We start from the raw sequence: 27,536 nt of genomic DNA, 5'->3' as shown, positions 1-27,536 counted from the left end.
AATCCTCATTGACAGATTTAAGAAAGAAGAATTTGGGTCAATTTTTGCTAGTTACACTTTGCTATGTCAGCAAGGTGACACTATAAACACCTGAGAGAAAAGCACATTTTCCATTAGTTTGTACTGAAATGTTTGTTGAAATTCATACCCTCTATATATCATTGCTCTTATTTTGGCTGGCTCCATTACTTAGTTCCTCCTTACACATCTAGAACTAAAACAGGCCAGAACTTTCCAGTAGTAAACATCAACAGAAACAGATTCAAACAAAAGAGGTGATCAACTACAAGACAATCAATTTTAAAAATAGTGGCATTTTTTGTGAGATTTCATTAGGAAAATGGCCAAACAGGAAATATTAGCTACAAAGGGTAACACTGATTTTATAGCATCTTTCAACTGTAAAAAGTAACTGAAAGGTTGAAGTATATTAATTCCTACTTTATTTAAAAGGTGAACTGTGAAAGTTTAATTAAAAAGTGTAGGCTCATAAATTGGGAGGTCAATTTAAGAAAAATTAACACATATGGGCTGGGACAAATTAATTCACAAAGGTGGATATTAATCTTTTAAGTTAAGTTTCAGGAGGCAAGTTCATGTTTTTATCTCCTGTAAAAGCTGACGGTGCTGAATTCAATCAGCTATAATCCTCATATTTTATTAACAGCAGTGAGCTCATCAGGAAATGGTGTTTAGGGTTTTGAAAGGAAGTGTGTTTACTCATTAAAAAGTTAATGGCTTTGCAAAACTCCATAATCTTTACTACTTGTCTGTGAACATGTCAGCTTTTAACAATACAAATGCACAAAACCTCCAATCAATCTAAAAGCTTTGCAGGACAAGTACACTTCTTCCCCAAATTGTACAGATCTGAGCAGCACAGTTTTGGTTGTACACTTTAAATAAGTAAATATGTAAATATTCAATAAATACTGTTCTGCTCTTAGTGTCCAGGATGTGGACTGGAAAATGTGGGTTTGGGGCCCTGTTGGCAGTTCAGCAGCCCCCTCCCCCCGATGTGATGGTGGCAGCCTGGCCAATTCCCTCCTGGTGGCTGCATATGGCAGCTGGGGAGGCTCTGTGTGTATGTGTTTGTGTGTGTGAGAGAGAATATCAACATTTTATTCTTTATAGTTACATTGGGGGGGGGCATGAGTTCTACATAGATTTTGAACTGCACGGGGCCCAAACCCCCAACCACAGTCATGAAGCTGATAAAGTACAGAAGTTTTGCCTCTGTAGTATTTGGTATGTGCATTGTTTTTTCTGTGCTGTGGCAGCTGCAAAATTTGTCTCAGTTATTCCAGAACCACCCTGGAACTAAGTATCTTATTAGTCACATATCCCATTTTTCAGAGATTGCTCCTGCCCAAAATGAGAACCATATAATGTCAAGGAAAAAAATCCTAGTAATTTGCTAATACTAAATATTCAATCATCATAATTTTACAAAACATTTGTTGTTTTAATATTTCTGACTCTGCAGGAAATACTGCCATTTCAGGTGCCTCTCATCAATCATGAGGACTTTAAGTAAAAAATAAACAGGACTACGCCTTTCATTGTGAATTAATGAATGATACTGCAGAAATTATGAACCATTGCAAGCCTGTACCAGTTCAAAACAAAAATAACTGCCCTCTTACCAGCACACTCCTATACACAAGTCTACTCTCTGAGTTTATTTATTAATTATTTAAAATATTTTCACCCCACCTTTCCCTTTAAAATGGACCCAAGGTGGTTTACATCATTAAAAGACAGCTCCTAACACTAACAATGGTGAGTATACAAGTACAAAAGGACCAAACAAATACCATATTAAAAAAAACATTAACAACACCAAAACAAATTCAAAGCAGTAAGGTACCACAATCCATTTGAAATCCCACTCAGGCAGACCAGTCTCTTAGGGAAAGCTTTCCTGGAGAGAAAGCTCTTCACCTTGCTTACATTCAATGAGGTATATGCACAGACAAGTGAAGCCTAAAGGCTTCATTAAGTTGTATTCACAATATTTTATCAATCAAAATTTAAAAAATAATTTCTCCCCCATGATGTCCTTATATGTTATATGGTGTTTACTTCAGACTATGCCTGTTCTCTGAATTACATACCTCCTGAAGGTTCTATCATTGGGAGCCTTGCTCAGGTTTTGCAAATTAAAAACGGTTGCTTCTTTCATTGAGTCAATCCATGTCATACTAGATCTTCCTTTTTAGCTGACTCATATACCAAAGAAGTACCCTACCCTTGCTAGCTGAGTAATACTGCCAGGCCATATTTTATGTTAAAAGTTAATATGCACTACTTCAGTACCTGGTGGTAGGGTTTCCATACTTTGGAACTTGTCATCCACATTATTATTGCGTTGATCTTTCTTTGCAATATTATTTGGATCCTCCTGGGGAAAAAACAAACAGCAGAGATTAATTATTAAAGAAACTATTTCAATACGGCAAAAATCATTATGCTTACTTTTTTGGACGCTACTATGATTTTCATACATACATACATACATACATACATACATACATACATACATACATACATACATACATACATACATACATACATACATACATACATACATACATACATACTGTATTTTTTGCTCCATAAGACGCACCAATTTTTTAGGAAAAGAAAACAGGAAAATATAATCTGTTTTCTTCGCTCCATAAGACGGACAGACTTTCCACCCCCCTGTTTTGTGGGAAAAAAGTGCGTCTTATGGTGCAAAAAATACATAAATGCAAAACTCAGTAAGAAAGATTACTAAGCAATGGGGTAAGTACTTAACTTTGGATAGATGCTCGTAACATTGTTAGGAGGCAGCAACAAAAAACATCCCAAAGAAAAGGAAATGCAAGAAAGCAAAGTGGCTGTCCAACGAGGCCTTAGAAATAGCAGAGAGAAAAAGGGAAACAAAATACAAGGGAGACAGGGAAAGTTACAGAAAATTGAATGCAGACTTCCAAAGATAGCAAGGAGAGACAAGAGGGTCTTCTTAAATGAACAATGCAAACAAATAGAGGAAAATAATAGAAAAGGAAAAACCAGAGAACTGTTCAGGAAAATTGCAGATATTAGAGGAATGTTTTGTGCAAAGATGGACATGATAAAAGATAAAAATGGGAGGGACCTAACAGAAGCAGAAGACGTCAAGAAGAGGTGGCAAGAATACACAGAGGAATTATATCAGAAAGTTTTGGATATCCCGGACAACCCAGACAATATAGTTGCTGACCTAGAGCCAGACATCCTGGAGAGTGAGGTCAAGTGGGCCTTAGAAAGCCTGGCTAACAACAAGGCCAGTGGAGGTGATGGCATTCCAGTTGAACTATTTAAAATCTTAAAGGATGATGCTGTTAAGGTGCTACATTCAATATGCCAACAAGTTTGGAAAACTCAGCAGTGGCCAGAGGATTGGAAAAGATCAGTCTACATCCCGATCCCAAGAAGGGCAGTGCCAAAGAATGCTCCAACTACTGCACAATTGCACTCACTTCCCACGCTAGCAAGGTTATGCTCAAAGTCCTCCAAGGTAGGCTTCAACAGTAAGTGGACCGAGAACTCCCAGAAGCTGGATTCCGAAAGGGGAAAGGAACTTGAGACCAAATTGCTAACATGTGCTGGATTGTGGAGAAAGCCAGAGAGTTCCAGAAAAACATCTACTTCTGCTTCATTGACTATGCAAAAGCCTTTGACGGTGTGGACCACAACAAACTATGGCAAGTCCTTAAAGAAATGGGAGTGCCTCACCACCTTATCTATCTCCTGAGAAACCCATACGTGGGACAGGAAGCAACAGTTAGAACTGGATATGGAACAACTGATTGGTTCAAAATTGGGAAAGGAGTACAACAAGGCTGTATATTGTCCTCCTGCTTATTTAACTTATATGCAGAATACATCATGTGAAAGGCAGGACTAGAGGAATCCCAAACTGGAATTAAGATTGCTGGAAGAAATATCAACAACCTCCGATATGCAGATGATACTACTCTGATGGCAGAAAGTGAGGAGGAATTAAAGAACCTTGTAATGAGAGTGAAAGAGGAGAGTGCAAAAAACGGTCTGAAACTCAACATCAAAAAAACTAAGATCATGGCCACTGGCCCCATCACGTCCTGGCAAATAGAAGGGGAAGATATGGAGGCAGTGACAGATTTTACTTTCTTGGGTCCATGATCACTGCAGATGGAGACAGCAGCCACGAAATTAAAAGACGCCTGCTTCTTGGGAAGAAAGCGATGACAAACCTGGACAGCATCTTAAAAAGAAAAGACATCACCTTGCCAACAAAAGTCCGAATAGCCAAAGCTATGGTTTTTCCTGTAGTGATGTATGGAAGTAATAGCTGGACCATAAAGAAAGCTGATCGCCGAAGAATTGATGCTTTTGAATTGTGGTGCTGGAGGAGGCTCTTGAAAGTCCCCTGGATTGCAAGGAGAACAAATCTATCCATTCTAAAGGAAATCAACCCTGAGTGCTCACTGGAAGGACAGATCCTGAAACTGAGGCTCCAATACTTTGGCCATCTCATGAGAAGAGAAGACTCCTTGGAAAAGACCTTGATGTCAGGAAAGTGTGAAGGCAAGAAGAGAAGGGGCGACAGAGAACAAGATGGTTAGACAGTGTCATCGAAGCAACCAACATGATTTTGACACAACTCCAGGAGGCAGTGGAAGATAGGAGGGCCTGGCGTGCTCTGGTCCATGGGGTCATGAAAAGTCGGACACGACTAAACAATGACGACGATCCTAAAATGCTGTCAACTGACTGCTTTTGTCATTAATTAGGAAAAAAAATTGTCATATACCTCTGTGTGCTGTATGTACTATGCAATCAAATACTACACTACCAAAATGAATCACTACAAGAATTGAGAAATATACATCCTGTGTATGTACAGCAAATTATACTCCAACCCCAATCAATTCTGAATTCCAGTTGTTTATGTAGTGATGTTCTACAGTACATGGAAGCTGCCAAACATGATTTGTTAATTTTCCAGATCAAATATCTCCAATTTATTCTAAACATATCCACAATGGAAACTAGGAAATACCCTGTGAGTCAAACCTCTTTTTTGAGGAAGATAAAATCAGTACACAATTTAAATATTTGAACACTTTAAGATTCAGAACTTGTAAAAGAAGCTTGTTTTCTCTGTCATAGTTCTTTAATCAGCCATAGAAGAGTCTAGACAATACATTCAAAAAATCTCTTTGTTTTCAAATATTAACATCTAAATCCACTCTGTCCATTCTTCCAGAACCAAGTACAAAGTCCTCATCACAAGATGTCATAAGACAGTCCTTGAAACCCGCAGATTTTCTGTTCAAGACTCTGGTATATAGGGCTGAAAAATGTTTGGCACTTAATTCCATGTGCCTAGGATGCCCTGTATGGGCATACAAACTGCATCCCCTATTTGTGGATTTTCTTCAGATTCATGCCAACTGTGCATCTAACGGGGGCAATGAGCACACTAGTTCTAGGAGCAGACTAGTCCTCTTACGCACAAGCAACCCTTCAGCAATTCTTACACTAGTTTCCTGAAGATGGCTCTGGTGCAAAAATTCACTGCTGTCTTTATTTTAATATGTTTCTAATTTCTCCCATCCACATGTATACACTTCTCTACTATATAAAAGCTATCAGGAAAATCTATAAAATTAACCTTTGTTAATTTTTCCATCATCACCCTGATTTATTTTCATGAAGAGTAGTAAGAATAGCCAACATAAAGAAGCAAAAGCACTTCATGGATTTGCTAATCTAGTTTCTGTGTTACATGTGAACTTGAATTTAGAATCATGCTTTAGTGTTTCAGCCTGTGGCAATAACTGTGTTCTACAATAATCATTGATTGAACTCCGATGACCCTTAAGAGACTGAGGTTTGTGCAATAAATCCATGCATAATCTACAGAAATTGTTATATTAAGTGATAGCAATGGGATTACAACTGTAAACACCCAAGTTCATTCTTTCCAAAAGGAGAATGTTATTGTAGATCTTTTTTTAAGTTGTTGGTGGGTTTTTTGTGTTTTTTTTTGTTTTGTTTTTTTGGTGGGGAACACAGCAAACAACTGTATACCAAGTGACACTACTAGTTCAAATTTATTAACACTGACCAGCAAAAGCTTTCTTTGTTTTAGAAGTCAGGAATCTTTTTTTTTTTAATGTCAAGGACTGAACCTGAAATCTTCTACATTCCACCAACTATGATCCTTCCTTAATGGAGGAGGGAAGAAACAGCTTTGTTTTTACAGTAAACCTAATCTAGAAATTTTGCACACTAATATCAGTAATAAATCATTTTAATAATGAGGTATGCAAGAAAACCATAATACAATGGTGCCTCGCTTAGCGATCGCTCCGTTGAGCGATGAATTCGCATAGCGAGGGGGTCCGGCCCATCGCTGGAGCGTTCGCTCAGCGACGGCCCCATGGCGTTTTTTCGCTGTGCGACGATCGCTAAGCGATTCGCTTAGCGATTTTCGCACAACGAAGCGGGGGAAAACAGCTGATCAGCGGTTCCAAAATGGCCACCGCAACTTTTCTTGCCACGCCCTCGCTTTGCAAGGGCCCAAAAATGGCCGCCCCTATGGAGAAGCTTCGCTCAACTGTAAGTTTAGGGCCCATTGGAACACATTAAACCAAGTTTAATGCGTTTTAATGGGTTTTTTGTTTCCGTTGAGCGAAGTTTTCGCATAGCGAAGGTTAATCCGGAATGGATTAACCTCGCTATGCGAGGCACCACTGTATCAGGAAGAGATGCAAGCTACTGTAAAGGAAATCATAATCTACTATACAATTAAGCATACTTAAGCCCCACTGAAGTCTTTGTGATTTAACCATAAAGCAGGACATCCATTTTAGTGGAGCTGGTATTAGTGGAGTGCTCACACCATATTAGTGGAGCGCTCACACACATATTCTTCTCTTGTCCTCCCCCCCCCCCCGCCCAGATAGCAGTGAATGGGTTCACTGCTATTCGCCAGGAGACTTGGAAACTATCTCCCATGAGTATAGGGGTCCAACTGGAATGGACTATTGCCATAGTACAATGTTAAATGAAATATGTACTTATTTCATTAGTTTTCATCACATCTTCGGGCTGAAACAGACCCCAGTGCAATTTACAATACTTTAAATTATAGAAAATATTTTGTATATTAAGTTCACATACAGTAGCTACTGTTTTCACTGCTAGGATTTCTCATACAACATTAGGGTGGAGAAGGTAGCTACACAGAGACTGCTGTACTACAGGGACCACAAAAGCCTCTGTTGGACATCAGAAATTACAATACAGAGAAACCTGTCTCAAATCACTTCAGTCTACGAGGTCACTATTCACAAGATATTAAAGTTGCTATTCTGGAGAAAAAGAGGTTACCTACCTGTAACTCTGGTTCTTCGAGTGGTCATCTTTGAATTCACACTAATGGGTTAATCCGCGCTTGCGTGGAGCAGCCTCAGAACTTTCTAACTCAAGCACATGGTGCTGGGACCTCCCTCACACTGGCTATATCTCCACCCCCGGCACTGAGTGCCTCAGTTCCATGGAACCGACTGCCACTGCACAGCATGCAATGGCACACGTGATGGACAGTGGGAAGGAAGGGCGGGGAGTGTGAATTCACAGATGACCACTCAAAGAACCAGAGTTACAGGTAGGTAACCTCTTTTTCTTCTTTATGGTCCCTGTGAATGCACACTAATGGGTGATTGGAAGCTCACTTATCTGGAGGAGGGATGTCATGAAAATGCAGAAGCCAGGACAGCTCAACCCACCACAGCCTCAGCCTTAGCCCAGATATCTAGATGGTAATGGGAGATGAAGGTAGACAGAGTGGCCCATGTGGCAGCTTGGCAGATCTCTGCAATGACTACCATGTGCAGAAAGGCCGCTGAGGACGCTATAGCCCTTGTAGAGTGAGCTCTGACTGGGCCTGGGAGAGGAGTTTCAGCTAAATCATAGGCAAAGCGGATGGTCTGGACAATCCATCTAGAAATGGTCTGAGAGGAAGCTGGTGCTCCCATAGAGGGACCACCAAAGGTGACAAAGAGTTGTGATGTATGGAAAGTGGTAATGCGGTGAATATAATATGAGAGAGCTTGCTTGACATCAAGGGAGTGCAGAGCTTTTTCAAGTGGTGAGGTTGGTGAGGGAAAGAAAGCAGGAAGCACAATTGGCTGACTCAAGGGGAAAGAAGATGAAACTTTGGGCAGAAACGTAAGGTCTGGATGCAGAGTCACCTTGTCTGGGTGACACTGTAGGAATGGAGGGTCTACTCTCAATGCAGCTAGTTCTCCAGCCCTCCAAGGTTATTGCCAGGAGGAATGCAGTCTTGAAGGACAATAAGTGGAGCAAAGTAGAAGCCAAGGTTTCAAAGGGAGGCCTCATGAGTTGTCAAATAACTAGTTGGAGTGACCACTGTGGCGTTAGGGGTTTGTAGGTGGGATGCATATTTTGAGTCCTTGCAGGAACTGCTTCAACGTAGGATGTATAAAGAGCATGGCTGCTTGAGAAGACGGAGGCTGGTGGGCTATAATGGCAGCTGTGTAGACTTTTAAGGTCAAGTGTGAAAGCCCTTGTTGAAACAGGTGGAGGAGAAATTGAAGAAGAGCATCTAGAGATGTTGGGCTGAAAGGTAAGTCGTGCACTGAAGCAAAACTACAGCATGTGTTCCATTTATAGGAGTAGGTCAAAGAGGTTGGGGGCTTGCAGGCACGGTTGAGCACATATGCTACAGTTGGGGAAGTCTCCAGGCCGTCAGGTGGAGGGATTTGAGATCCAGATGAAAAATCCATCCTTTGTTCTGAGATAGTAGGTGAGGGACCATTTTCAGCCTGAGGTATTCTGAAGCTTTGGAGAGTAGAATAACCATGGCTGATGAGGCCACCACAGGGCTATAAGGATCACATCTGCATTTTCATGTCAGATCTTTATCACGGACCTTTGGAGAAGGGGAATGAGTGGGAACATGTAAAGGAGACCGGATGACCACTGTATCAGAAAGGCGTCTCCCAGGGACTGGAGGCCGATGCTGGTTCACAAGCAATATCTGGTACATTTTTTGTTGGCTTGGGATGCAAAGATATCTAGTTCTGGAGTTTCCCCCTTGGCGGCAGAGGTGGTAAAAGGTCGCATTGTACAGAGGCCATTTGTGGGAGCAGGACTGTAGCTTGCTTAGATTGTCTGCAAAGGAATTTCCTTTGCTTGTTACATGCAAAATCACTGGGTATGTGTGCCGGACAAAGCACCATTCCCAGAGGTCGATGGTGTGAAACAGAAGGTGTAATGAGTGAGTGTCGCCCTGTTTGTTTATATAATAAACTGTTGCGGTATTGCCTGACGCCACTTGGATTACTTGACCATGGAGCAGGGGCTCAAAGGCTCAAAATGCCTTGCCAATCGCTAGGAGCTCCAGCTCACTGATATGAAGGCCAACCTCCATCGAGGACTAGCAGCGGTGAACTGTGTGGCGGCCAAGATGAGCACACCAGCCTGATGGGCTAGCATCCACAGTGACCTAGACTGTAGGAGTCAAGAGGCCAAAAGGTCTTCCTACCAGTAAATTGGAAGGGAGTCTCCACCAACTGAGCTGTGCAGCAAGCTCTGGTTGTAACCTGCAGCAGTGTGGACGGGTGGTCGTGAGTCATCAAGAAGAGCGACAGGAACCAGTCCTGAAGAGACTGCATCTTCAACCGTGCATGTTGCACCATAGTCGTGGTGGATGCCATCAACCCCAAGAGTCGCTGGACCTCGATGGTGGGGACCCATGCACCTGAGGAGAAGGAGCATAATACAGATTGCAGCTGCAAAATTCTATTTTCGGGGAGAAAGGCTCAACACAAGGAAGCATCCAAAGTAGCTCCTATATAATTCACTTGTTGGGTAGGGTGCAAAGTGGACTTCTCTATGTTGACTCTCAGTCCTAATGTTGACAAGAGGGAAAGTGTTAAGTCCGTGTGTCTACGGGCTTGTGACTGGGACTCAGCTACTAGGAGCCAGTCATTCAAATATGGGTAAACTGTGACTCCCAAAAGACGTAAGTGAGCCACCACTGGAGCTAGACATTTAGTGAACATCCTAGGTGCAGTGGACAAACCAAAGGGGAGGGCTTTAAATTCATAGGTTCTGCCTCCTACTGAGAACCTCAGGAAATGCCAGTGGTCTGACCTGATGCTAATATGAAAATAAGTGTCCTTGAGGTCAATCACCATGAACCAACCCCTGTGACGTAACATGTGGATATCAAAGTCCAGGGAAACCATACGAAATCTACAAGGAGTAATGAAAGAGTTCAGGCCACGAAGATCAAGAATCGGACAGAGGCCTCCATCCTTCTTGAGGATGGTAAAATACCCTGAACAGAAACCTACTGAAACATCAGGGTGATGCAAAGGAATAATGGCATCTTTCTCCAGCAGGGCCTGAATTTCATCTTCCAAAGGGGGGGAGGGGGGACTTGAAACGGCTTGGGATGGTTGTCTGCCACGTCCAATACAGGAGTAGGAATATTAATTGTTGAGTCCTCCTCTCCCTCTGATACCTGTGAGTCAGAGTCCCGATCGTTGGAAGGGGAACAAGGTGCCTCCTCTAGTGGAGCTGGGAACAAGTCTTGTCCAGCTCAGGCTCGAGCCAAGCTCACCTCGGGTCCGACTGCAAGTTAAACATAGACCGCACGGCCCACCTATGGGTCTGGCGCCAGCCGAGAATGCTTGACAGTTCCAACAGTAGCAGAGGTCAGCGGCAGGTGCCTCTTGCGAGGTCGAGAAAGAGGCAGAGGAAAATAGCCTTCTTCAGCCTCGGGCACAATTGCGCACCATCCATGAGACTGAGGCGGAGTTGGCAAAAAGGACTGAGCGTAATGTCAATACCCAGGGTAGGGGTCATTTTGATAGGGTCCTGGATGAAAAGGCAGGTCCTGCTCAAACTCCTCCACCCCATATGCTGGCGGGTAGTCAAGTTAGTGCCATTGGCCTCAACGACCAGGGAACCCCCTTGGCTCCGACTGCCAGCTATATGGGCCTAGATGCTCAGGTGGCTCCAGGTGTTGGGATTTATGAGTTCTCTTACAAGGAATCTCAGAGCTGCTGGCGGTGGCAAGGCCACAGGTTGCTGCATCAACGAGCCCAACAAAGAACAGGGGCTGGCCTGTGCCAAATCAACAACATCCAGAGAGGTGTTACCCCAGTCAGGAATATCACTGACGGAAGGGGATGGTGGCGGCAGCTGCAGGGATACACCCTCCTCCCCCAAGGGTACACTCAGTCTAACCGAATGTTGCCAGGATATCTCCGGTCTCGGTGCTGATACTTCTGTAGCTTTAGCAGGTTTAAGGGTTTCCTTTTTCTTCTTCAAACTTGATGTTGAAGATTGCATCGGTGTCAACACTGCGGCCGTCAAACTTGAGCCCAAGGAGGATTTCGGTTTGGCTGCCATTTCTACTGCCCTTTGGGCTGCAACCTCGGGCGAAGCTGCCAGAGATGGCTGGAAGAATCCATAGAGGCACTTTGAGACGGTGATACGGATTTTTCACAAAGAAATTATTTAAGCCGTTGAAGCTGCAACTTCAGAGCCAGCTTTATAAAGTTTTTACAAAAGGTGCACGCAGCTGACTAATGTTCTTTCCCAAGGCAAAATAAACAACAGGAATGTCCGTCGGAGAGGGGGATTTTGTTTGAGTGGACCTTAAAGAAGCCCAGCGAGGCATAAACTCACAGTAATCAATACAATAATTAATCCATTGTGTTTTTTTCTTTTTCCAGATAACTGGATGGTCTGAATAGGGGTTTTTCGCTTTGGAAACTGATTCTTCGCAAAACAATTTTTGGACAGCTGATTGGCGGTTTCAAAATGGCCACCGGGTAAATAAAATAGCCCCCCGCTCTTTTCTGGGACAGATTCCTCGCTGCACAGGCGCCGAAAATAGCCGCCCTATGGAGGATCTTCGCTGGACGGTGAGCTTCCAGCCCATTGGAACGCATTGAAGGGGTTTCAATGCGTTTCAATGGGCTATTTATTTTCACATTACGACGTTTTCGTTCTGCAGAGATTTCGCTGGAACGAATTAACGTCGTGATGCGAGGCACCACTGTATACTGATTTTTCCCATATATCATTAGCTTATTAGCTGTGGAGTAGCACGACAAAGCTATTGTTCTTATTGTTTGCGGGTGTGTATTTCAGTCTGATCCAGCTAGTTTCCTGTTATTTCTGGTAGCAATTTTCTGTTTGATGTTTAGAAAATGTTGAGAAGCAGAAAAGAGTTAAGGACAGCAGGTGAGAAATGGGTAAGGACATGGAAAGTGAAAACTTTTATGTTTGTTTAACTTTGGGTTCTTTCAGGGGGATGCCCCTTTTGTCTTCATTTGATTCATGTACACATTAAACACTTTCATTAAACACTAACAGGACTTTGGGGTTCTTTCATTTCAGTTTTCTCTCCCCATTCATCTTCTTCCTGGTAGTCTTCCAAAAGCCATAAAGGACCCTTAAAAACTGCTCCAAAAAGCAGAGAGGCAAGGCAATAAAGAAGAATCAATTTACTCCAAAAGCAACATTGCAATATAGGTTCTTCCTCAGTGGAGGACAGACTGGGGATTAAGAAAGAGCTTTTAAATGTGTGGAGATATGCTTCACTCTGCATTTTTAAGTTTAATCGTTAAACTAGCCTTTTGTCAGATATGCTGGAAAAAACTTACACTTAATTAGTAGCATGGGTTCTTTCTTTTTATGTACTTCTTTTATTCTATTACTCAATATACTTGCACTGTTTTCAGGATCACTCAACTATATGAGTGAATACTTCACACTGTCACCACAAAATCCTATCTATATAAGTTGGTCACACATTTTCTTGGCTCTTTGAACTCATTACCTTTGCTTTCTGGAATGATTACTGAAAATGAATTCATCTGGTCAAAAATGTTGTGTAGATTCTGTAGTGTGAGCTATTTTGATGATACAGTGGTGCCTCAACTTACGAACGTCCCTACTTATGACCATTTCGAGTTACAACCAGCTCCGGCCACAAAATTTTGCTTCTACTTGCAACTAGAGCTTCCACTTAGGAACAGAAAAAGGCAGAGAGAAAAAGGCGGGAAATTCAAATTGCTAACTGTAGATGGCGACGAGGCTGCTTCTTTGTAGCTCTTTCGCCCCAGCAATTAGAGAGTGTGCATCAGAGAAGGCTTGGGACTGCCTCGCTTCTGCTTCAGAGTGAGCGTTTGTGTGGGTCTTTGCAGGGAGGCTTCAGGCTGCCTGGTAAGGTAAGATGCAGTTTTCTGCTTTTTAAAAACTGTTCTGGGTGTTTTTGCAGCCTGGTTTTGGACTGGGGAGGGAATATGTTTTGCACTGTGATGGGTCTTGGGGGGTTTTGTTGGTTGATTGGTTTTTTTCCCATTTCAGATGGGTCTTGGGGGGTTGGTTGCTTTTGGGGGTTTTCCCCCATTTCTGATGGGTCTTGGGGGTTTTGCTTGTTTTTTGGCTTTCCCCCCATTTCCAATGGGTCTTGGGGGGTTGGTTGCTTTTTGGGGGTCCCAATTTCTGATGGGTCCTGCATGCTTCCGTTGCTTTTTCCTTTGTTTTCTTTGAATTTCCGACCTGCCCCCTTTGTTCTCTGTGCATTTCCGATCTGCTCCCTTTGCTTTCTGTACATTTCCAATGGGTCTTGCACACTTGATTGCTTTTCTTCCTTCCCCCCCCCCTTCGGCTGGAAGGGATTAGTTGCGTTTCTAATGAGTCTTGCAGTGATTGGGGGGGTGATTTTTTTTCTTCAGCTGGAACAGATTAATTGCATTTCAATGCATTCCTATGGGAACTGGTGCTTCGACTTAACAACCATTTTGAGTTACGTCCGTCTTCTGAAACGGATTATGGCCGGACGTCGAGGCATCACTGTACTGTATGCATGTTTAAAAGTAGGGGTTTTTTGAAAGTTTCATTGTATAACAGGAAAGGACTGCTTGATGGAAAACTTGATGATGTGTATACTACCAGAATACTCAAGCATGGACAGACAGAGGGCTACTAACGCTGCCTTCCTTTGTTTTTGTTTTTTTTTTTTTTTGTTCTGTCTTTTAAATGCCATTCACAGCTTCCACAAAATCGGCTTAGAGCCCAACATTAGAGCTAATACTCACTTCCACTTATTTTGATATTTTATTGAACTGGTCTGTGGTTGCCACTAACCCAATAAATACTGTACTGTCTATTCTAAAATGTAGCCCTTGAACTTATTTTCCTATGGATTCTGATTTTTGCTTATACTGTATTTAGTTAACAATATTGGCTGTAGAAGTTAAGCCTTAAAATGTTTATGGTCAACTTTCCAAAGTTAATAGGTTTACAACAGTTGTTCATAATGTTAAATTGCTATGTTCTACTCTGAAGTAACCTAAAAAGCAGATTCCCCTGGAATAACACTGATGAACACCAGATTCCATTGGCTTTATGGAGATTTATATTAACTGGCAAATATTTATCTTTCCATCTCTCCCACAATTCCTTTTTGCCTAATCTTAAGAAGGAGAACATGTTGGTGATAGCTTTGTATGTAGTTTCTAGTACAGTGGTGCCTCGCATAGCGAGGTTAATTGGTTCCAAAAAAAAACATCGCTATGGGAAAACATCGTTAAGTGAAACGTGTTTTCCCATAGAGATGCATTGAAAACCGGATAATCCGTTCCAATAGGAACGGATTATCCGGTTTTCTCCCCCACTATCGGGCGCAGCCCTTTGGGAGAAGCCTCGGGGGAGGGGGGGAAGACGGCATCGGCTCCTGCCTTCTCCCCCACCACCTGGCTTCTCCCAAAGGGCTGCCCCGACTGTGCTTGCAGCAGCGGAAGAGGTGCCCGGTGGAGGAGAAGGCAGGAGCCGATCTGTCATTTCTCCTCCACCGGGCACCTCCTCCGCTGCTGCAAGCAACTTCGGGGCAGCCCTTTGGGAGGAGCCGGGCTGTGGAGAAGAAAGGGAGAAGCCCATCCGATCTCCCCTCCCAACCATCGGGAGCAGCGGGAGAAGCTGCCCGGTGTGGAGGGGGGGGAGATCAGATGGGCTTCTGCCTTTCTTCTCCACAGCCCGGCTTCTCCCAAAGGACTGCCCCGACTGTGCTTGCAGCAGCAGAAGAGGTGCCCGGTGGAGGAGAAATGACAGATCGGCTCCTGCCTTCTCCTCCACCGGGCACCTCTTCCGCTGCTGCAAGCAACTTCGGGGCAGCCCTTTGGGAGGAGCCGGGCTGCTCCGAAGAAAGGCAGAAGCCGATCTGATCTCCCCTCCCAACCATCGGGAGCAGCGGGAGCACCGATCCGAGCCGCGGTGGCTGCCAAAGAGTCCGGCCATGCCTCCCACCCTCCTCAGGCCGCGGGGGTCCGGCCATGGCTCCCACCCTCCTCAGGCCGCGGGGGGAGGGTGGTGGGATCCATCCGGATCCCCCCACCCTCTCCCCGCGGCTTGGATCCGACCCGCGGCAGGCTACCCCATGCATGGTCGGACTCCTGAGAGTCCGACCATGGCCGGGGAAGCCGGCTGCGGGGAAGGGGAATCCCAGCGGTGGCCTCGGAAGGATCCTTCAGAAGGGTCCTTCCGAGGCCACTGCAGGCATTTTCCCCCAGCTGAGCGGCGGGAGCACTCCTTCGGAGGCTCCCGCCGCTCAGCTGGGGGAAAATGGTGCCTAAGGGGAAAACATCGCAAAGCGATTTTTCCCCATAGGCAACATCGTTATACGATCGCAAAAGCGATGGCAAAAATGCCATCGCTATGCGAATTCATCGTTAAACGGGGCACTCGTTGTACGAGGCACCACTGTATTCTATGTTATCTGGTCTTAAAACCAATAAAACAGAAATTGGTTGACCTGACTGGTATCTTGGGATTTTATTAAAGCATAATTTTATAGACTGTGTCTTTGCAACAATGTAAATTATGGTTTCTTCCTTGTGCAAATAAGGTGTTGCTGGATGTCTTCAGTTTCCATGCATTATCCATTTTGATTATCCTTCAGAAATATGTACCTTTAGAATAGAATACAGTAGGACCTCCCTATGTGTGGAATCAGTATTCACTGATTCACTTAACCGTAATCACACATTTAAGTATAACAGTATAAATCAAAGCAGCAAACTGCCACTAGTTAAGAAGTCACTGTTTGAATTCTTCATCACACATCAGTCCCATGAGATGGCACGAGACTAGGAATATATTTATTTATTTGTTTATCTTATTTAAAATATTTCTACCACATATGACCCAAGGCAGACTGCATCATTAAAAGACAATATTGAAGCTCGGAACAGCAAAGATGGGGCCAGCCGGAGGGATCAGTGACTCCTTTCAAAGTGGCAATTCAACACTAAGATTTAAACACCTATACAGTGGTGCCCCGCATAGCGACGTTAATCCGTTCTGGATTAATCGTCACTATGCAAAAACATCGCTAAACGGAACGTAAAAAGCCATAGAAACGCACTAAACTTCATTTAATGCGTTCCTATGGCTCCAAAACTCACCGTTCAGCGATCTTCCTCCACTTGCGGCGGCAATTTTGGGCACCCGGCAGCCATTTTGGAACCGCCGATCAGCTGTTTGTTTATTTATTTATTTATTTATTTATTTTATTTCTATCCCGCCTATCTGGACATATTAGCCCACTCTAGGTGGCCCATACAGAACATCGCAATGCGGTCGCATTAGCGATCTAAAAAATTAGATCGCTATGCGAATTCATCATTAAACGGTGTGCTCGTTATGCGAGGCACCACTGTATAGGTGTATGTCTGCAATAGAAATCTAACCAGATTATTTGACATCTTTCTATATCCCCCAGGATTCAGTATAAACAGGATTTTCAGACCCATACCGCATTTGTATCTCCAGAAATACATACTTGTTAAAAGCAATACATGCTGTCAAGTCAATTCTGATTTATGACAGTGCTTTCCAGGTTTTTCTAGGTAAAGAGTACTCAGAAGTGGCTTATCATTCCCTTCTTCTGGGAGTACTCTGGGACTGTGCAGCTTTCCCAACACTACATGTGCTGGCTCTTCTCCTGGGAAGCACAGTGGGCAATTAACCTCCCTAGCTCTATCTAACTCACTGGAGTATTTAGCCATATAGCAAAACATAAAAGACCTGACAGTCATTTTTTCCAACTAAAGTTACTCGTTAGGCTCCCTTCCTCAATATGATAAAATGTTGGAAATGCTTTGAAGCTCTATTAAAGACTTCAGATCAATTTTAATAGACTCCATAAGTGGTGCTAATTCCTTTAAAATGACAACACTAGCTACTGTTCCTCTGCAATTTTGTGTGGAAAAAGTGAAGCCCTTACACGTCTCTCCAAAAGTATGTACTTTCAGACACTTGGAAGTGTTAATGGATACAGCTTTACTAGCAGTGGAGTTCATCTGGGTCAGGAGACTGTGAATAATGTGTATTAAGATTACAGTAAGGTGTACTGGGGAAATCACATGGTTATATCAAGTCATTTGGCTTTAAAATGTGATTTAAATCAAATCCGCTATGTCTTTACTATTTACTTTCTTGTTATAAATATATGCATTTCTTTGCATTACACCGTCTGAGTGCTCATCAGTCTGTTCACTCCAAGAGCAAATTCATACTAAAGGTCTGTAAGCACAACATATTTTGGTGAATTCAATTATTAAAACAGATTTGAAAAGATTAAAACAGATTTGAAAAGAAAGTTTGTTTGCCTGTCACTATTTGGGCTAACCCCTTCATAGATTGCTGTCTTATCCTGGCAGAAGTGCTTGAGTAATTCAGAGAAGCTATGGGCTATGCTGTGCAGGGACACCCAAGATAGACAAGTCATAGCGGAGAGTTCTGACTAAATGCAATCCACCAAGAGCAGGAACTGGCAAGCCACTCCAGTATCTTTGCCAAGAAAACTCCATGGACAGAAACAAAAGGCTAAAAGATATGACGCTGGAAAATGATCCCCTCAGGTCGGAAGGCGTCCAACGTGCTACTGAGGAAGAGCTGAGGACAGGTACAAGTAGCTCCAGAGCTAATGAAGTGGTTGGGCCAAAGTCGAAAGGAGTGGACGCAGGTGGAAGTGAAAGGAAAGTCCAATGCTGCAAAGAAAAATACTGCATAGGAACCAGGAATGTAAGGTCTATGAACCTTGAGAAGCTGAGTGTGGTCAAACAAGAGATGGAAAGAATAAACATTGACATCCTGGGCGTCAGTGAACTAAAATGGATGGGAATGGGCAAATTCAATTCAGATGATTATCATATCTACTATTGTGGGCAAGAATCCCACAGAAGAAATGGAGTAGCTCTCATAGTCAATGAAAGAGTGGGAAAAGCTGTACTGGGATACAATGTCAAAAATGATAGAATGATTTTAATATGAATCTAAGGCAGACCTTTCAACATCACAGTAATCCAAGTTTATGCACAAACCACCAATGCTGAAGAAGCTGAAATTGATCAATTCTATGAAGTGGTTGTTGTGGGTTTTTCAGGCTCTTTGCCCGTGTTCTGTTCTTCCTAGCATTTCACCAGTCTCTGTGGCCGGCATCTTCAGAGGACAGCACTCTGTGCTCTGGTGTAGTTGGCTTGGGAGACTGACAACACCTTCTAGAACTGACACCAAAGAAAAATGTTCTTCTCATTATAGGGGACTGGAATGCTAAAGTAGGGAGTCAAGAGATAAAAGGAACAACAGGGAAGTTTGGCCTTGGAGTTCAAAATGAAGCAGGGCAAAGGCTAACAGAGTTTTGTCAAGAATACAAGCTGGTCATCACAGCACAAGAGGCGACTCTATACATGGAAATCACCAGATGAGCAATACCAAAATCAGACTGATTATGTTTTCTGCAGCCAAAGATGGAGAAGCTCTATACAGTCAGCAAAAACAAGACCTGGAGCGGATTGTGGCTCCAATCATCAGCTTCATATAGCAAAACTGAAGCTTAAAGTGAAGAAAGGAGGAAAAATCACTGGGCTATTCAGGTATAATCTAAACCAAATCCCTTATGAATACACACTGGAAGTGAAGAACAGATTTAAGGAACTCAATTTGGTGGACAGAGTCCCTGAAGAACTTTGGATGAAGGCTTGTAACACTGTACAGGAGGCAGCAACAAAAACCATTCCAAAGAAAAGGAAATCAAGAAAGCAAAGTGGCTGTCCAACGAGGCCTTACAAATAGAAAAGAAGGGAAACAAAATGCAAGGAAGATAAGGAAATGTACAGAAAATTGAATACAGACTTCCAAAGAATAGCAAGGAGAGACAAGAGGGCCTTCTTAAATGAACAGTGCAGAGAAATAGAGGAAAATAATAGACAGGGAAAAACCAAAGATCTGTTCAAGAAAATTGGAGATATTAAAGGAACATTTTGTGCAAAGCTGGACATGATAAAGGACAAAAATGGTAGGGACCTCACAGAAGCAGAACACATCAAGAAGAGGTGGCAAGAATACAGTCTCTTATTTATTTATTTTATTTATTTATTTTATTTATATCCCGCCTATCTGGTCAAGCGAGGACCACTCTAGGCGGCTAACAATCTTAAAATGATACAGTAAAAATGTAAATAAACAGTTCTCAATCATAAAAACACTACATTACGATACACAAAACACAAAACATAGAACAGTAAGGGGGAAAGAAAGAGGTCATGAGTTATGTGATGGGAAGGCCTGCCGAAACATCCAAGTTTTTAATTGCTTCTTAAAGGTACCCAGCGAGGGAGCCCCGCGAATCTCAGGAGGTAAGTTGTTCCAGAGGCTCTATCTGTCACATGATTTCTGGATAAGAGATTAATTTAAAACACTTTATATAGTCTGGAATTCATATGGAATTCCAGAATTAAAACACATGTTCTCCCTAGAGAACCGTTGTATAATTGCAACCAATCCTTATAATGCTAGAAAAATATAGCTTTAACAAAAACAACAACAAAAAAAAAACCAAGAGGTTTTAGATACAATTCAGTTGAGAAGTTTTGTGTATGCTCACAACAGTGTCTTCGAAGCAACCAACATGAATTTGACACAACTCCGGGAGGCAGTGGAAGATAGGAGAGCCTGGCGTGCTCTGGTCCATGGGGTCATGAAGAGTCGGACACGACTAAACGACTAAACACACAATGGGTTTTTTACTTTCGGTTGACGACGATTTCACTCTATAGCGATTTTGCTGGAACGGATTATCGTCATCAAGCGGGGCACCACTGTATACCTATCTCGGATTGCCTGTGTCCATGTAATGATGGCCAAGTGGAAACTGTAGCTCATGTACTGGCTTTTCAATAGAGATCTCTGAGCCAACCTCCTGAGCCCAATCATTCTCAGATATCCAGGGAGACCTGATGAATTTTATATCAAGCTACTTCTTTCCGATCAAGACTCCCTTCTTACATGCTGTGCAGCAAAATTTTGTGCAGGAGCAATGGCACAGCGCTCCCTCATAGTCTCCTGAGTTCACAGGCTGACCGGTTTTAGCATGAGGGTGGTTTATTGTCGAGCGTAAAGAAATGTTGTGTTCCCAACTGAAGGGAGGAAATATTTACAGATCTTTACAAATATGTAGGAAGGACTCCCTATAACCCAAAGACCCCGTCCAAACTAGTTTTCCCTAGACGATCCAATGGCTCAAAGGATAGCTATTAAAATGCTGTATTTGATTCTCCCCATATTTTACAACCAGTACACAATTAATTATTTCTTGTACACTTTTTAAATTCCATTTTGTATATTTTAACCACATTATATGTTTTATGAACTGATTGTACATTTTTAAACTGCATTTTGTATATTTTAGTCACATAATATGTTTTATGAATCAGTTGTATATTTTTAAACTGCATTTTTGTATATTTTAGCCATAAATACATTTTATGAGCTGGTCACCCAACCGTAATAAATAAATTCAATTCAATTTTATTTACTTTGCTTGAAATTCAGAAATTAAACTCCATATAAATCATTGCAATTTCAATCACATTATACCACAACATATGGGTCTTCTCAGTAACTGCACCTAAACTGTAAAATTTTACTGGCTGAAGTGGGGGCATCTGTAGCATATAAGTTCTTAAATACAAAAAGAGGTTACCATAAATTAGAATTGAGTTGATGGCATACAATTACTACTACTGTTTATATAAAAATAAACTTATGAAGAACTATAGAAAATGTAAACTGAGCAAGACAGAATCAGGTAAGAGTGGAATAAAAACATGAACAATCCAGAAACAAGCTCGCTGTAGGCTTATAAAGATGCATTGAAGTAGCTTCAGTGTGAAATAGAGGGAGGAACTTCATATTTAAATACTAGGAACACTATACTTCCAAATAAATACATATGGAATGATTCTTTTTTTAAAAAAATTCAGAAGTCCAAACTTCATTCTTTTCCAAACCAGCACTTCTCTTAAAGACATTGCAATAGATGATAGGTGCACATTTCCTTATTCCATGCTGCCTCTTCAGCAACTTTATGTTCTCTCCTAATACAATTCCTAAATATTTGTGTGCAAATACTAAGCCACTAAACATACACTCCAATGAACCTTAAAAAAGTGTGGAAACACATATGAAATAGAAAGTGTATGCTAAATGGCACTTCAAAGTATTCCATTTCTTAGGCATAAGATACTTCAGTCAATAAGTGACCATTAGACATTGTTTAAGACAGACAGAAAAGATATCTACAGTTTTCCAACTACAGTATATCCTTAACAACAATAACAGATTTAACAGTAGGACTGTTAGTCATAAGTAAAGTGAAGGGAAGGGAACAGGTAAATGAACACATTCGGATGCTAATGCCATGGATTTATCAGTTGAAATATGAAAAAACATGCATCTACTTTTCTTGTCTCTTAGTAGCATGCCTAAATCCAAGATGGCCACTGCTAGCCACCTATAGTTTCCCATTCTGTCTAAACAATTATTATCACCTGTGATTCATGCTAAATTCTTAACAACTAAATTCAAATCCTTCTTTAAAACCTGGTTTAAGATTTCAGCTCATTCTGCAGCTATGTGACCATAGTTTTCCATATCTGGCTAGAACAAAAAATGTGGTCAACTGGAGGCATTTTCATTGGAGCCAGGAGTGCCATGAAAGCTAAGAAGGAGTCCAATCTATGAATTTTCCCCTCCAGACAATTCAGCCTCTTCTGATGCAGTGGATAGAGTGATGAACTAGGATTCAAGACACCAGGGCTAGAATCTCTGCTCTGCCATGGAAACTCACTTAGGAAATAGGACTGGTAAAACCACGTACTTTGAAGCCCTATTAGGGTTGCTATAAGTTGGTTCTGACTTGATGGCACAGAATAACAACATTGCACCTGCCCTGTTTCCCCAAAAATAAGACCTAACCTGAAAATAAGTCCTAGTAGGATTTTTCAGGATGCTCGTAATACAAGCACTACCCCAAAAATAAGCTCTAGTTAAGTGAAACCCCGCCCTCCATCATTGTGCAGCCACCAGAAGAAGATGACATGACTGTATTTAAATATACTGTATGTAGATTGTTTTACATGAAAAAAATAAAATGTCCCCTGAAAATAAGTCCTAATGTATTTTTGGAGCAAAAATTAATATAAGACCCTGTCTTATTTTCAGGGAAACAGGATACTCTTACAGGTGAAGCATACCACCTCTGACACTGAAGTTACTATAGAAGGGAAAGGAGGTACATGAACTGCCTTATACCTCTTTTCCAACTACCATTCCTTCCCCTTTGCATTTTACTTTTTCCACAATCAAGAACATTCTTCCACCAGTGAGATATCTTCAATTCTTTGCAAATGGATCTGGTGAATTTTAGTGTAGCGATTTTGGAAATACATGAAGATTGTTCTATTTAATTAATAGGGCCCCTCCCACAAAGGTTGCTGTTGCTCTGTCCAGTGCACACTGAACACATATGACTGGATTATCCCTGAACTTGTAACATGCTCCTATTTTAGAAAATACATGCTAAATGTCACATGCCTGCTTTTTCTCTAGTTCACAAATCGAAAACTGCTGAATGAGGTGGGAAAAAGGTAGCCTATAAACAATTTAACACTAACAGCAACCTTTGCTCTCATGTTCATCCTGCAATAGTTTAGTGAATGGCAAGGATTTGCTGAAACCTTAGGTGATAATGCAACTTATTAAAATGAAAGTTGGCCATTAAACTTCTCAAGTAGCTTTCATCCCAACTTGTTAGACTTTTCCCACCACAGAAGTGATGGAATTCTTCTCAACTGCCCTATAGAGAACAATCTTTTTCCTTTCCTGCTTTTCATCTTCTGATCATTTTCCAAGCAAATAATGAAACTTCAAACAGGGCAACCTTGCAGAGGAATACAGAAGTGACACTGAATATTTAATTTACTTTCAGCAATGCTGAGGAGGAGACTACAATGATCACATTATTCACTGTGGGAAAGCTTGCAACTTCATTTTCTTTCCTGCCTGTGTTTTTCTTCTTTGGGTTACACCTAAGCGAAGAACTGATTGGTTCAAAATTGGGAAAGGAGTATGACAAGGCTGTATATTGTCTCCCTGCTTATTTAACTTAGATGCAGAATACAACATGCGGAAGTCTGGACTGGAGGAATCCCAAACCGGAATTAAGATTGCCAGAAGAAATATCAACAACCTCCGATATGCAGATGATACCACTCTGATGGCAGAAAGTGAGAAGGAATTAAAGAACCTTGTAATGAGGGTGAAAGAGGAGAGTGCAAAAAACGGTCTGAAACTCAACATCAAAAAAACAAAGATCATGGCCACTGGTCCCATCACCTCCTGGGAAATAGAAGGGGAAGACATGGAGGCAGTGACATATTTTATTTTCCTGGGCTCCATGATCACTGCAGATGGAGACAGCAGCCACGAAATTAAAAGACGCCTGCTTCTTGGGAGGAAAGCGATGACAAATCTTGACAGCATCTTAAAAAGCAGAGACATCACCTTGCCAACGAAAGTCCGAATAGTCAAAGCTATGGTTTTTCCTGTAGTGATGTATGGAAGTGAGAGCTGGACCATAAAGAAAGCTGACCGCCGAAGAATTGATGCCTTTGAATTGTGGTGCTGGAGGAGACTCTTGAGAATCCCCTGGACTGCAAGGAGAACAAACCTATCAATTCTAAAGGAAATCAACCCTGAGTGTTCACTGGAAGGACAGATCCTGAAGCTGAGGCTCCAGTACTTTGGCCATCTCATTAGAAGAGAAGACTCCTTGGAAAAAAACTTGATGTTAGGAAAGTGCGACGGCAAGAGGAGAAGGGAACGACCGAAGATGAGATGGCTGGACAGTGTCTGCGAAGCTACCAACATGAATTTGACACAACTCCGGGAGGCAGTGGAAGATAGGAGGGCCTGGCGTGCTCTGGTCCATGGGGTCACGAAGAGTCGGACACGACTAAACGACGACAACGAAGCAAAGAACTAGCACCATGCAAGCAAGAGGCAACAACCTCCATCTTGTTTCATGCAGGCTGTCTAATCCTACTGGTTGTGTTCCATACTAATATAACTTTCAAAAACTGTTTCTAATCTGGTATCATAAAAATACTGAAATAATGCAGCAATACCAAAAAACATGGTTATCATTTGATGAAACACCGTGGACAGGTAACACCACCACAAAAAATAACCATGCTATCAGATCCTCCCACATAACTTCACTTGTTGCAATACTACCCAGCTAGCATGAAAAAATGACTAGAGAAGCATGATAATTACACCACTCTTGCAATGCTAAAAACCTAGTTCTTCATATTCAGTTCACTGACTTGAAAAAAGCACAGTAAGTAACCACATGCTATCTGAGCATTTAAATTATTTCTAACTGCTCTTTAAGGGTAAAAGCCCTTCGAAGGCCACTTACATAATAATACACACACAGTAAAATAATATCCAAATAAAAACCTAGTAAAGACTAAAAACATTTCAGATAACAACTGTTTCATAAAACTCATGGAAAAGGCCAGAAAAACAAGCAGATCTGCAGGTCCTTCCTACAAGTTTGAAGTACTGTAAAAGAGACAGACCGACAACATATGGCACCCATTCTAGAGATGTGAGTTACTGCAGAAATGGCTTTGTCTTATCCCCTTGCTTGCTTAACTGCCTTCAAAAGTGAGAAGGTGAGAAGGGCAGCTTTTATTTCTCTTAAATAGCAAGCAGGCTAATAAAGCCCAAGTGGAAAAACAAGAAAACCACATCTTCTATATATGATTCAAGCAGGCTTTGATCAATGGCTTTTAATATTACAGTCCTGAGACAGCATCTGCAGTTTACTCTGCGAAACACCATCCACACAGTCATTTCAGTTCCTTAGCACAGAGAAATGGAAACCAGCAGGCATGGCAATCAGGGACTCCTACATCCTGAAGAATGATGTAAGGTGCCTTGAGTCATTTCTAAGGAGAAAGGTGGGGAAAATGTCTTGAATAAATGAATGAATGTTTAAATCAAATTAACTGAAGGCATACATTTTATCTCTTAGTACAGATTATTTATTATACCAATACACTGTAATCAAAATCCCAACCTGACTCCCCAGAACTGTTCAGCCAGCTTCAGGCACACAGAATACAGCACAACTATTTGGGGACTGGGATATTGGCATTGCAGTCAAAATGAATTTAGATGCAGAAAATTCTTTCTATTGATAATAGCATGAAGTGTTCCTCCTATAAAAATGAGTTGCAAAGTATGTGTACTAAGAAGTCAGATTGTGCCCAATTTCAATTTAAAAGAAAGGAAATGCAAGAAAATTCTTAATTATTTTTTTAATAGATGTTTTCACTACATTTGCCTGAATTAAATGGCATATTGTAGATCTGTATATGGCTGCGAGCAACAATTCAGAGCTAGTGATGAGCAAACTCCCTTTAACTAACATCAAAATTGGCTCAGCTATTACAAGTATTACTGGAGAATGCTTGGGGAAAAGCATATTCACTTCTGCTCACGTACCTCATGGAGTTCTAAGTTGTCATAATGCTGGTTGTAACTTATTACTCTGCGTTAAAACTGTATCTTGTTGAGGCGCTGTTGTGGTTTCTTTAGTCCAAGCATTATCTCAAATTCAAACTAATCTAAGCAACCATCCTCAAAGGAGGATTTAACTGACTCCAGATTTTAAGTCTTCATGCAAGTCCAGGGAAAAAGGAAGTGTGCACCCTCCAAATTCTAGGAGCCAACAGGCTATGGATTCATTTAAGAAGAAAGGTGGAGTAAAAACATTTTAAACAAACAAATGAGATAAACACAATCTCTGTTAGCTCTGCCAAATATTATCTTTTCTGTTTATTTTTATAGTTCACCATAAGTTTTTTTACTTTTAAGTGACAAACTAAGAAGATTAGAAACTTCAGCATGATTACTACTTAGAATAGTTCTGAAAGGTCAAACTAGAAATGATGCCAAATATGTAACATATTTGGTTTCATCTAGGGATGTGAGAGGGACGTGGTGGTGCTGCAGGTTAAACCGCAGAAGCCTCTGTGCTGCAAAGTCAGAAGACCAGCCGTTGTAAGATCAAATCCACGCAACAGAGTGAGCTCCCATCACTTGTCCCAGCTCCTGCTAACCTAGCAGTTCGAAAGCATGTAAAAATGCTAGTAGATAAATAGGTATCACCTCGGTGGGAAGGTAACGGCATTCGGTGTCTAGTTATGCTGGCCACATGACCACAAAAACTGTCTTCGGGCAAACGCTGGCTCTATGGCTTGGAGACAGGGATGAGCACTGCACCCTAGAGTCGGACACGACTGGACTAAATGTCAAGGGGAACTTTTACCTTTACCTAGGGATGTGAACTCGGTTTCAGAACTATTCAGAATTCACTGAATAATGCTATATTCAGACTGTTCTGAATATATCCAAATCTGAATTTTACAGTTCCAAATATCTGTAACAATAATTTCTAATATTCAGAGTCTCATTTATAGAACAAAAAGCAAAAGGCTACAGGAAGAAGTGAAAGTGAAACCTATTTCTCAGGCATCCTGGAGGGATTTCTTGAAAAGTGAAACTTAAATATAATCTGGCACCATGATTAGGTAGAGAACTCAGAATCTCCTGACTGGGATTGTCATTGGTTTCCCAAAAGAAGGGGTTCAGGTGTGAGCAAAACCTGTAAACGAAACAGGTCTGTACCAATGAAATCTAGAAGCAGGCACATACATAAGAAAGTATATTTTCACTTTAGTTTTTTTCCAATTGAAATGTAAGCATAGCTGCTTAAAAATCCCCTGAGCAGTTCCTGTTAGGATATGCTCTGATGCAAGTCTGCACTGCAGCAGTTTTCTCTGTGTCCTTTTCTAAACCCTCAACTTATATTTACATTCTCTACATTTCATTGTATATTGTTTACTTATTATAGCCAGGAATAAAATTTAGAATTAGTACATTCATAGATTTATGTGCTATAGATCAACAGGTAAATGTTATATTAGATTTAGGGCCCTTTGGAGGGGAATACCATTTTGTTATATAGAGACAGATATATTAACAGATTT

The 27,536-nt window shown here is 41.6% G+C and overlaps 1 protein-coding gene across 2 annotated transcripts in view; it reads right to left on the bottom strand.

Annotated features, from left to right (window-relative positions):
• Positions 1 to 27,536, bottom strand: part of GALNT2 (polypeptide N-acetylgalactosaminyltransferase 2) — an 86,197-nt gene that overhangs the window by 44,324 nt on the left and 14,337 nt on the right. For both annotated transcript variants that reach the window (XM_072993692.2, XM_078383159.1), the window contains exon 2: positions 2,320 to 2,404. In XM_072993692.2, the coding sequence (XP_072849793.1) occupies positions 2,320 to 2,404 (85 nt within the window). The remainder of the gene's footprint in view (positions 1 to 2,319; positions 2,405 to 27,536) is intronic.

This window comes from Pogona vitticeps, chromosome 1 (assembly GCF_051106095.1).
Source record: "Pogona vitticeps strain Pit_001003342236 chromosome 1, PviZW2.1, whole genome shotgun sequence".
Lineage (NCBI taxonomy): Eukaryota > Metazoa > Chordata > Lepidosauria > Squamata > Agamidae > Pogona > Pogona vitticeps.
The sequence above is the reverse complement of the archived record's forward strand: the minus strand, read 5'-3'. Positions and strand labels throughout refer to the sequence as shown.